The sequence below is a fragment of the Lutra lutra genome, chromosome 13 (assembly GCF_902655055.1).
Source record: "Lutra lutra chromosome 13, mLutLut1.2, whole genome shotgun sequence".
NCBI classification, from domain to species: domain Eukaryota; kingdom Metazoa; phylum Chordata; class Mammalia; order Carnivora; family Mustelidae; genus Lutra; species Lutra lutra.
This window is the reverse complement of record NC_062290.1, coordinates 18,327,415-18,339,684: the sequence shown is the minus strand read 5'-3', so window position 1 is coordinate 18,339,684 and position 12,270 is coordinate 18,327,415. Positions and strand designations below refer to the sequence as shown.

Here is a 12,270-nt window from a genome sequence, read left to right as displayed (position 1 = left end):
GGAACTTACATGGGAAGGTCAACAGAGCAGCAATATAACTGAAGCACCATGAGGACCCAAGAAGACTAAAAATGATATGGTTTCTTGATATTCCTAAGCCTGCCACTCCCTGGCAGCCTTGGTTTAAAAATGTATGCTAGGTTCCGTAATTTACACTGTATCGTTTTAAAGAATTATGTGCTCAAAATCTTGCCACTAGAGAAAGTGCTAATGTACATGTCTTTAGTAGTGGGAAAACAGAGATCTAAGCAAGTCTAACCTATCAACACAGGCAATAATCACGAGGACACATCTTAAGGTTGACCACTATAAGCCAAAACTGAAATGTAATAATTTTAAACTAGCACAAGAAAATCTACCTTAATACAAAAGTGAAAACAAAAAGAAACAGAGAAAGTAAAATAAAAAATAAGTTGTTATGCAGTTGTAATTGCTCCTAATGTAAACATGAACTGTTCAAAGACAGAGGCTGTAAGTCAGGTTTTTGAAAAGCTAAGGCCCAAGAATGTTATCTGCAACAGACACAGAATCAAGACACAGAGCTGCTCTAGGTAAGGGAGAAGATGCGCCAAGAAAATACCTAAGCAAAACAAAGCTGGAGTTGGTAATCTTAGCAACTGGACACAGAGAGTTCTACATCTTTGTAATGGCTCCCAAGTTCTGCATGACATACTGCATCTCTTGTCATGCCTTGTTCTCTACTACTTTCCCCTCTCCAGTAATACTGGCCTCTTTTGCTCTCCCACAAACATGCCAAAGGTTCTTCCACTTCAGGACATCTACCCTGGCTGATTCTTCTGGCTCTAATTCTCTTTCCCCAGAGAGCCACATGGCTGAGGATTGCAGCTCCCAGCTAAAAATTTATCACATTACATCATAGGCAATTACAAAGGCCTTATCCGGCAGGCCTCACAGGGCTAAGCTGCCCCCTTCACTCAGCGTACAGCAATCTCAAGGACCCAGTCCTTGCTTCCAGCCATGCATTTTACACATATCTGAATTCCTACCTAAGATACCTTCATTCAGACACCTCTCTATCATGGCCCATGGCAGAGACCTCTTAGAGGAATCTCCCTGCAAGACCTCTTTAAAAGAAGATAGGGAGAACCTTGAAGATGCTTTTTCTCTCCTCTGTCTTCAGTACTTTTCTACTCCTAGCTCTTCCCCCTTGTCATCGTTCATTCCTTAGGTCCATAAACTGGAAGAGTCTCTTATTCAAGGTTCCCTTGACAGTGACACAACCCCCAAGTCTGTGCTCAACCACCTGAACCCTGATCAATGCTCTTCCATAGGGAAAGAGGAATGGGGCAGGGAGAGTTGGCACTTTCTCCAGTTTAGCCTCTTGATTATACTACGGCAGTAAGGGACTAAAGCCTTGACTGTTACTTTCATTTTGAGTTGTTGCCCTAATCAGCTACTCCGACACACGGCAACTCAGATGAGCTCCTGGCAACTGCTACTTCCCCACATTTCCTACAAGTCTGCTCAAATAGGACCTCAGTGAATTCTATCCTTGACCACCTTATATAAAATTATAGCCCACCTTGTGCTTGCTAGAATTTTCAACACTTCCTACCTGTCTTATTTGATTTCCCTGATTAGACTTTTCACCTTTAAACATACTATATATTTTGCTAATTGATTATATTCATGTTTCCACAACCACTCCCCCGCAATGAAACATGAACTACACAAGCACAGGGACTTGTGGTTCTCTTAGCAAATGTATCACAAGGCACCGAAGGAATATACACAAATATTCACTAATGAATGACCAGGCAGACTTCAAAAAAAGGTGGAACTTCTGAAATTAAGAAATACAATTATTCAAATAACTCAACTAAAGGCTTAAATAGCAATTTAGACAGAGTAAAAGTGAAAATTATTAAAGATATACATGTAGAATTTATCCAGAATGCAGCAAAGAGAGTTATATAGCTAGAAAATAGTAAAAAAAAAAAAAAAAAAAAAAAAAAAAGTTGAGACATGGAAGATAGAATACGGAGGTCTAGAATATGTCTGATTAAAGACCAAGAAGAAGCAAATGGAAGGACGAAGCAAAGACAATATTTAAAGAGATAATAATTGCAAGATATATAGCAATTATGAAATAGATTGATCCACAAATCTCAGAGTATAGCATCTCAAGCAGGATATGAAGACAGAATCCACATGTGGACAAACAGTAGTATAACTACGGAACGTCAAAGACAAAAATCATGAAGGCAATTAGGAAGAAAAATGACCTCTAAAGGAATGACAGAATCACAGGAGAATTTTCAACTGAAGTAGAAACCAGAAAACATTGGAGTAAAATCTACACATGTTGAGAAAAAATAGAAGAGAAAGCAAGAGAAATTATCATAAAAGAAAGACGACAAAAACTTTTACAGATAAACACAAACTGATGGCATTTGCCTCCAAAACGAGCTCTGAAGGAAAAACCTGAAGAATGTCAAGAATAACAATCCCAGGGTGCCTGGGTGGCTCAGTGGGTTAAGCCGCTGCCTTCGGCTCAGGTCATGATCTCAGGGTCCTGGGATCGAGCCCCGCATCGGGCATCGGGCTCTCTGCTCAGCAGGGAGCCTGCTTCCCTCTCTCTCTCTCTGCCTGCCTCTCCGTCTACTTGTGATCTCTCTCTCTGTCAAATAAATAAATAAATCTTAAAAAAAAAAAAAAGGAATAACAATCCCAGCAGGATGGTTTAAAAGCAAGAAGGAACACTGAACAAAAACAGCAAGTACTTCTCTTATATTCTTAGAATAAATTTCCTCAAAAATGAAATATTCCATCAACCTCAGGCAGTCCTTCAGAAAATTCTCATCCAGAGGTTCAACAGCTAAAGATGGTGTAGAATCAAAATTTCATTCCTAAGTTACTACCATCTTTTTAAAATAACTGGCTTAACTTATTCCACAAAGGCATTCCTAATAACTTTGCAGAAAGAGTAAATAATTTTCTACTCTTTACTGACTTTATACCTTATCCAGGCTTCTACTTCTGTATTTACACTGCTTAGTTACTAGTTGTTAAATATCTACTTCCCTCATCAAGCAATGCACTCCTAAATGACAAGGTTTGGTTTTTAATAATTAAATCTAGAGCTCGGTACAAATAAAGTGAGGAGGGGGGGTGCAGTTAAAAACTTACATAGTGTTTCAGGTGTCTAACTTCAAGGAAAAATGAAAATCTAAAGAGGTACATTTTTGAAATACATCTACCCACCTGCTCCAAATCAAGAGAGAGCCATTTATCATTTCCCTGTTCAGCCACTGATATATGATATTTGCTTTTGTTTTCAATCATGTAAAAAGGAGTAAATGTCACAATTCTGGTAATGTTAAAACTGCTGAGGTCTATAGTGACACCAACCTAAAGGGAAAAAATTAGCATTTCAAAAACTGTTCCATTATTACAACATCCTTATAAAAATTAAGTAGTCTGTACACACAGTTTAAAATAGAAGTTTCTCCATGAGCAGAGAATAAACTCACTTGATAGTCCATTTTCAGGCCTTTACATTTAACAGCTCCATGACTACCAACAGTATCAATTGAAAACTGATCTGACAATTCACTATCAGTTACCATAAGCTGAACCTAGGAAAAAATATTCCAAATACATTACAATTTAGATACCATTAAAAATTCCTACCTCAACTGATGTTTTTTGCTTTTTTGTATAAATACTATATTAATGCACTAAACATTTTCCCATACTAAATTCTAATTTTTTAAAAAATATTTTATATACTTATTTGTCTCAGAGAGAGAGAAAGAGAGAGAGAGAGCTCAAGCAGGGGGAACAGCAGGCAGAGGGAGAAGCAGGCTCCCCACTCAGCAAGGAGCCTGACATGGAACCCGATCCCAGGACCCTGGGATCATAACCTGAGCCGAAAGCAGACACCCAACCAACTAAGCCACCCAGGTGTCCCTAAATTCTAATCTTTTTAACTTCAAATATTTAAATGTTATTTCTAGCTGTTCTATAATATTCTTCAAAACTCTAAAAACTAAAAGGAGTGAAAAGAAGCTAAAGGAGAATTAAAGTTTTAAAAAAAAACTTACATACCTTATTATTATTAAAAAAGTGCTTTGGTTGAAAAGAAAACAGAACTGGCTTCTTATAATTAGGTGGATGCTTTCGGTGAATTCCATCTGCCTTGTACTGTAACATCCGACTGGTTTTATTGACCATCCAGTAAGGACTATGAAATGCCACAACTGTCTGGCCGGTATTATAAGTCATATGGATAGCAATATCTAAATCAGTCTTTTCTATTTCCGTAACACAGGTAAAATTGATGAAACTAATATCTTGCTGGTTAGGTTTTATATAATATTCACTTTTCCAATCATGATTAAGATAGTCAAGTAATTTTAAATGTAGTTTGGCTTTTTCCAACTGCACAGTACAAATATGGGCTGAATGTCCTTCATTTAGAGTATAAACTTTATGTTCAATCCCCTGTAATAAAAAAAATATGGGAAAATTTTAAACATGTTAGAATAATGGTCCAAAAATTCTATTTAATGATTCCAAAGGTCATACACATGCTTTTGAAACATCTCTGTCAAAACAAGTCAGAAGACTTGTATTTGAGTTCTAACTCTGCCAACTGTATAAACTTCTACAAATTGAGATTTGAATTATCGTATTTATAAAATGGTATAAATGATCTACTTCAAAGGACTACTGTGAGGATAAAATTAAATAATACAAAGTAAAACTATGCTGGAACTAATCAACACTATAAAACATTGTCATTAGTAAAACATTTAAAAAATGTTATCCATTAGTGATTTTAGTTTTGAAAACTACAAAATGAAAAAAATGATAGTAACCCAAAATAAGCAATACCTACTAATTTCCAGTCTTGCTTTTAACAATGCCTCATCACCCATTTCCAATCACTGTCTATACTGTATCTTCTGTATGTCTCACAACTGTAGCCTTATTAATTCATGTCACTGTGACCTCTCTCTTTAAGAGTCTCCTAATTGCTCTTGTCCCTTATAATCTTCTCTCCCTACCACAATTAAATTGTATTCCTAAAAATTTATCATATCCTTTGGAAACTAGCAAACAAAATGTGACCTCTAAAAGGATCAAATTAAAAGCTCGATACGAATGGGACACAGACAGAACATCACCAGTTTTTCCATCATCTCTAACTTGATTCCTTCTCGTTGTTAGAACACAGGAATCTCTTAAGATTTTAAATTACTTAAAGCAAAAATTATGTAAATTATTGATGACTGACATGCTAATTAATATTTCACAAAATAAGAATAGTAGTGGTTCGTGGTGATGTGAAAGAGGAAATAATTGGCAACCATGTGCCTGGGAGCCACTACGCAAAGTCCTTCACATGTATTATCTAATTTTATTTCCCCCATATCCCAACCATGCAGGTTTTATTACTATTCCTACTTTATAGATTAGGACAAATGACTTAAAAAGATAATACAACTTGTTTAAAGACACAAAGCTAATAAAATGAGAGAGCTAGGATTCAATCTCAGATCTATCTGATAGCGAGGTACAAATTGTTAACCGCTATGGTACCTGCCAACCATATGGAAAATTGATAACCTTAAACCATAGATATGTTAACTCCCTCTCAATTTATCAGACAAAACCTAGCACAGGAATAATATAATGTAGGGTGGTTTTTTTTTTTTCTAGCTAAGTCTATTATTTGAATATTAAGACTAATTCACATACTTGTTGCAGAAGTTAGTGTCCATCTTTTAAATATATAACAAATGAGATGTACAAGCACGGAAAAGATTTTAAAGATATATACAGGCCTACCACAGAGACACTGAGCGTTCCGTTCCAGACCACAATAAACCAAATATTGCAATAAAGTCAAATAAATTTCTTGGTTTTCCAATGCACATAAGTCATGTTTACACTGCACTGTAGTCCAGTAAGTATGCAATAGCATTATGTCTAGAAATCAATGTATACACCTCAATACTTTATTGCTAATAATGTTAACCATCATCTGAGCTTTTATCAAGTCATAATCACTGATCATGAATCATAACCATTAAGAATGAAATGTTTGAAATACTGTGAGAATTACCAAAATATGATAAAAAACATGAAGTGAGGAAATACTGTTGGAAAAACGGTCCTGGCAGACTTGCTTGACACAGGGTTACCACAAATCTTAAATTTGTAAAACACAGAGTTTCTCTGAGAAGTGTGATGAAGTGAGGTACACCTGTATTCTAAACCTGAGATGCTATCTTTATTTGTACATTCAACTTTCAGATGATGTAATTATAGGAAATTTTTATTAGCTCTATTTTCTAAATTTTCCCACAGAAATATATATCATTTTCATAAATGATTTAAAAATGGCATATCACCTTTGTGCATGTAATTTCTATTCAATTTCGTAACCCGATTTCTATGGTAAATCAGTGGAAAAAATAATATATTTTTAAAAACCCCTTTTTTTATAATGATGGAAACTTTTTTCCCGTGTGAAAAACATCTAGACCACCCATTCACCAGTACTATCATTTTTATGAGAACATTAAAACACTGTTTTATGGTTCATAATTTAAATAACTAAAGCTACAAAATCAAAGACAGGAAGGCATTAAAAAATTCTAGAATACCTCTATATAATAAGCAATTTTATAAGGAAGAAGATTTCGGAGCAGGATAGGTGGCCACAAATGCATTATGTATGGTAAGTCCCAGCCATCTTCTGAATACACTGACAGAGAAGCCAAATCATCTTTTTCTGGGACAACATGAATGATAAACGGTTTCTTAGCAGCATTTTTAGATCTACATTTCCTCTTTAGAAAAGTGCCATCACTTTTTATAATTTCTTCAAAGTCCATTCTTTCACACCCTTGATAGTCCTCATCTTCTGGCTTCAGAGAAAGGGGTGATCTGTATAAAGGATGAAACAATATGCTTTAAAATCCTTTAAAAGAAAACATAAATTAGGTGATTACTACTTTGGAACAATGAAATTACATCACTCCCTGCACTTGTAATAAATTTTTTATGGTTTCATATTCTTTTTGGAAATAGCAAAAAAAGACCAGTAAATAAACACTGTCATCCCTTAACTTTCTGTAAACTAATCAAGTTATTTGGCTCTTAAGAGGAGAATATTTTTCTTACAAACTTACTATCTTCAAAGTTTATAAGATAATAACTGGTCTCCTACAGAAAATATGTAATTTTATAGATCATATATGCAAAGCAAACATACAAATACCTTTTAATTTGCACATTTAACTTAAAATGTTGGCTTTCCTGAATATGTGGTCCTCACAGGAAATACATGTCATGACTGAATTCATAAACTAAAAACACATTTCCATTAAAAAAAACATCACAGTGTTTCAGTGTTAATCAAACAAAAGCCTTTAATAGATATTGAATTGCTGAAACACTGGGCACAGTTGCAGAGCCGGTTGCAAGAAGACAGTGATAAAATCATGTATGATTAATTCTTATATTTAAATATCACACTCTGCGTACATTTCAATTATATTTTAGGTTTAATCATTTTTCAAACCTAACTTGTCCAAATGTAAACACTTAAATATATTTATACTTGTAAAACCATTCATCTATGATTGTGACACTATCCCTTACAAATCAACAACTGTCCATACTACCTCCAGCCCAGATTTTGTCCTAAGCTCTAGTCCTAAAATCTTAAATATCCATTATACACTACTATAATGATGCCTGACAGTTATTTAAATTCACTAGATTGAACTCTAAACAGTCCATACCCATTTCTCTGTGTGTCCCTTTTCAGGAACTTCCAACTACTAGCACTCTGGACGATGAAAAAATATTCGACTTTTCCATCTCCCTTGACATATACATAAATCTAATCATCTGTCAAATCAGTTATCCGATTTAACCTATTTTGTTTTTTACATTTTCTCTGTAATTTTCATTCTCTTTTCCATTCTTCTAATACTTAAAAACTTAATTTTCCTCAGGAAACAAACTGAGGGATGGCTGGAGGGGAGGGAAGTCGAAGGGATGGGGTGGCTGGGTGATGGATATTGGGGAGGGTATGTGCTATGCTGAGTGCTGTGAATTGCGTAAGACTGATGAATCACAGACCTGTATGCCTGAAACAAATAATACATTATAGGTTAATAAAAATGAAATAAAACAGAACCACAAAAAAACCTTAATTTTCTCCAAATTAAACCAATGTCAATAAACTCATCCAGATTATCAAAACCTTTATTGGACCCATTATTTATGAACAAGAAGGTAAAACTGGAAATGAATAAATGAGTAAGTTCTTCTTTACTCTGTATTACAGAGATCCCAATCAGGTGGGGGATGTAATGTTAAAAGAGAACTAGCGCATTGTGACAGGTACAAAAAAACATATGTACACAGCAGACTGAAAGCAAGAGAGTGTAGTGAAGTCTTTCCAGACAGCTTCAGAACTTTTTGCAGAGGTGACAATTTTGCCAAAAAGCCTTATTCTGAAGAGAACACCTGAAAAATATGACAGGTTAAGGGAAAGTTTAAGAAATGGATAGGAAGAAAACACAAGAGGTTCTCAATGAGAAAGAAGAGCTTTTAGAACGAAAGGTCATGAAACAGGACACCAAACGTTCTGAGAGAATAAAGAAAAAAAAAAGATGATATATAAGAAAAAGGTAAAATTGACATCAAAGGGGCAAGAAACTGAGGGAGCAATACCTCAATGTGAACTTAAACTATGTATCAAATGTTCTGTTACAAGATGCATACTGCACTCTGATCATCTTGCAACTATTTTTTTTTTTTAAAGATTTTATTCACTCATTTGACAGAGAGAAATCACAAGTAGGCAGAGAGGCAGGCAGAGAGAGAGGGGGAAGCAGGCTCCCCGCTGAGCAGAGAGCCTGATGTGGGGCTTGATCCCAGGACCCCGAGACCATGACCCAAGACGAAGACAGTGGCCCAACCCACTGAGCCACCCAGGCGCCCTATCCTGCAACTATTCTTTACAGACACATACAAACCCTGTGCTTTCAGACCTCCTTACCTTCGTTCATACAATTCCTTCCACTTAAGATTGCCTTTCTTTGCTAATCTGCATATTATTATGTTTGACCTTTAATTCATGTATCTCACCCAGGAGTCAATCAATAACACTTGCTTTGTTTTTTGTGATTTTCTGTTAACACCCTCTCCCTACAACCTCACAGTTTTCTTCCTTCTGTATTTACATAACGCATCAATCTCTCAAAATCACAGCCATGCCCAGTTCATCTTGGCATCCCACAGGAGAGCCTTATACACAGCAGAACACCTGACAAATATCTGTTAAATTAAATTCAAAGATTAATCTATTTAAATTCTCCAGGGAAAGGTAGCCATTATATAAGCATACCTAGATCAAAGAATTGGATTAGAAACACATCTAATGTGAGATACAAACTGGTTCATCACTAATAATTCTAATTAAGATTAATTAATTTCCATTTGACAAATTAATATTTAGCCTTGAACAAGAAAGTATAAAGATACTCCTAAGTTTTCTCTTCTATGGATAGAGTCACAAAATTTACAGCAAAACTTTATTAAAAATAAAGTGAAATGCCATTAAGTTTTCTCATTCACGGATGAAGTAAGGATACACTTCTTCAAAGAAGTTGTGAAACATATTCTACATGTAATCTTTTATTTTTTTATTAATCTGTGCATCATCAGGCTTACACACTTCACAGCACTCACCATATCACATACCTTCCCCAATGTCCGTAACTATATGCCACCTTTAATCTAGTCTTGTAACCCACCAAAAATCCTTCCTAGAATAAGGTCAGATGTAGTAGTAAACAACTACATTGTTGTTCTCGCAACAATAACATTCTTTCCCACAGGAGATTTCAACTGAGGGTTAGAGGTATAAGTAATAAAGTACTCATTAGAACTAGCAGGTCTACTAACTGAAAATATGTGCCTGTAACTGCTAGGCTGCTCTGTAAGCAGCAGAGAGCTAATCTGGAACTCTGGACAAGGATCAGATGAGAGGCAGAGGAATTTCAGCACAGCGTGCAGTCCTGCCTCTGTCCTTCTGCAGCACAGGTCTGGGCCAGGGCTAGTGTGTGTTCTGAAATGGTACTCAGACAAACTATAATGCTTATTTTCAGGAAGATAGTGCTTTCCAATAGAGTTCACTATCCCTGAAAGAGATTATTTTCAAACCTAATTAAATATCCAGAATATTTGTTTGTCATGATATTAATCCTGTAATTTTAGGACTAGCCCATCGTTAGCATATTATAAGAATTTTACATATAAGATTTTATATCCAGTTTAATTTTTAGAAGATTAATGTATATATGTCACAATTTACAGTATAATTCTATCACTGAACAATTAATATGTAGATATAAAGAAAAAATGTTTTTGAAAGGGATTTTTAAAAATTCCACTGCAAAACATTTGAAAAGTAAAAATCACTTCATAATAGCTGTATATAAATCCAAAAGCTACCAATCATGCTCAACTGAACATTTTCTAAAAATCATATATAAATGATTTTAGTTATGGCAGCTATACAATAAGCATGTAATAATTGTATTTACTAGTAAAACACAAGTAATTTATATAGTATAAATTAAATACATTAAATATTTCTTAAAAAACAAAACAAAATAAAACCTTCTAGGCACCCTGAAACTTAAGTTAGACAAGTTATTAACAAAACAGATTTGATTTAACTTTGATCACTTAGAGACAAATACCCCTACAAAATCATAAACTAAAAATTCCATAAGACACTTTAGAGCAAATAAAAAGACAAAGAAATGAAAAATCACCGGTAAGATGTTAATGGTAGGTTGAATTCACTTCCAGGTGAAGCCGTTCCCAATAAAGTGTTCCCTTCATAAACACAAAGTGGGATTGAAAAATGATTTTTAATCTGAGAAAGAAAAACAAATCATACTTAGTATCATTAGTCTAAGAATCTAAAGATATTTTTTAAAAATCTCATCAAAATATCCCAACAAAGAAACTAGCAGGCAATACTTATTTTGCTTATTTATATAAATAGGAAAAGAAGTAAACACGCTATTACTTATCCTAAAAAATACAAGGAAGGTCACCACTTTTATAGAAAAGGTGAGTCAAAACCAAAACTTTAAAAATCCTAGAAGGGGGGCGCCTGGGTGGCTCAGTGGGTTAAGCCGCTGCCTTCGGCTCAGGTCGTGATCTCAGAGTCCTGGGATCAAGCCCCGCATCCGGCTCTCTGCTCAGCAGGGAGCCTGCTTCTTCCTCTCTCTCTGCCTGCCTCTCTGTCTGCTTATGATCTCTCTGTCAAATAAATAAAATCTTAAAAAAAAAAATCCTAGAAGGAAGTAAAGTAATATGTTCTTGATTTTAACTTCTTCAGAAAAAAAATAGAAGAATTCATGGGAAAAAATACTGTATCAAAATTTGAAATGTCTGTATGACAAAATTTGAAAAAAGGCCACAGGCTGGGAAATGAATGCCTTTTTACTTCACTGCTGTATGTTGCTCATAAAATGATATACTCTCCACACACTTTGGAGGATATCTCATCCATCACATGAGCAGCATATAAAAATGATGTAAAGGGTAACATCACTTTGATTAATATATATTATTAGATAAACGTCCAAACAGTTATATTTACCTTTGAGAGGGATAAAAAGAAACTGGTTAATAAAAACAATTTCGTATTATAATATCTTAGTAAAATCTTGTTTTTAAAAAAATCATACCAAAATGGAAAACATGCTGAGAACTAAGAACTGATAAATGGGTAATCCTAACTACACTCTATGTCTAGATAAACTATTTGCTCTAACTATTTGAAGGAAAAGAAACACATTTAAGTTTCTATAAATAGTACCTCTAAGAAATTTAAAATTAATGTGTAACTATTTAAAAAATAAAAAAATAAATCAACAATAGAGAAAGTAGCCCGAGTCATCTTTTAAAATCATTAACTGCAGATCAAAAATGAAAGAGAAGAATTTCTGCTTTCAGCCATGAGGGAATAACAGAGACCAGATAAACCTTCCCAACATAGACAACTAAAACACAGAGGGAAAAGAAACCACGTTAAACAATGGTTTTCAGAAATTGGGCAGCAGGCATCACAGAAAAGAAAGAAAAAAATTAAAAAGAAACCACAAAGATAAGTCCTCAGATTGCCCCAGTTTGCTGCCTCAAGTTTCTACACTACAGTGTAGGAGAAAAAGAGAAGTTAAACAGAGCCCAGTTGGCTGG

General features: G+C 34.7%; 1 protein-coding gene across 3 annotated transcripts in view; it reads right to left on the bottom strand.

The window, feature by feature from the left end:
* The window catches only part of VPS13A (vacuolar protein sorting 13 homolog A), a 236,782-nt gene that overhangs the window by 54,377 nt on the left and 170,135 nt on the right, over positions 1–12,270 (bottom strand). For all 3 annotated transcript variants that reach the window (XM_047699156.1, XM_047699157.1, XM_047699155.1), the window contains exons 46-50: positions 10,833–10,936; positions 6,639–6,921; positions 4,072–4,467; positions 3,495–3,599; positions 3,226–3,372 (exon numbers count right to left, since the gene is read on the bottom strand). In XM_047699156.1, coding sequence (XP_047555112.1) covers positions 3,226–3,372; positions 3,495–3,599; positions 4,072–4,467; positions 6,639–6,921; positions 10,833–10,936 — 1,035 coding nt within the window. The remainder of the gene's footprint in view (positions 1–3,225; positions 3,373–3,494; positions 3,600–4,071; positions 4,468–6,638; positions 6,922–10,832; positions 10,937–12,270) is intronic.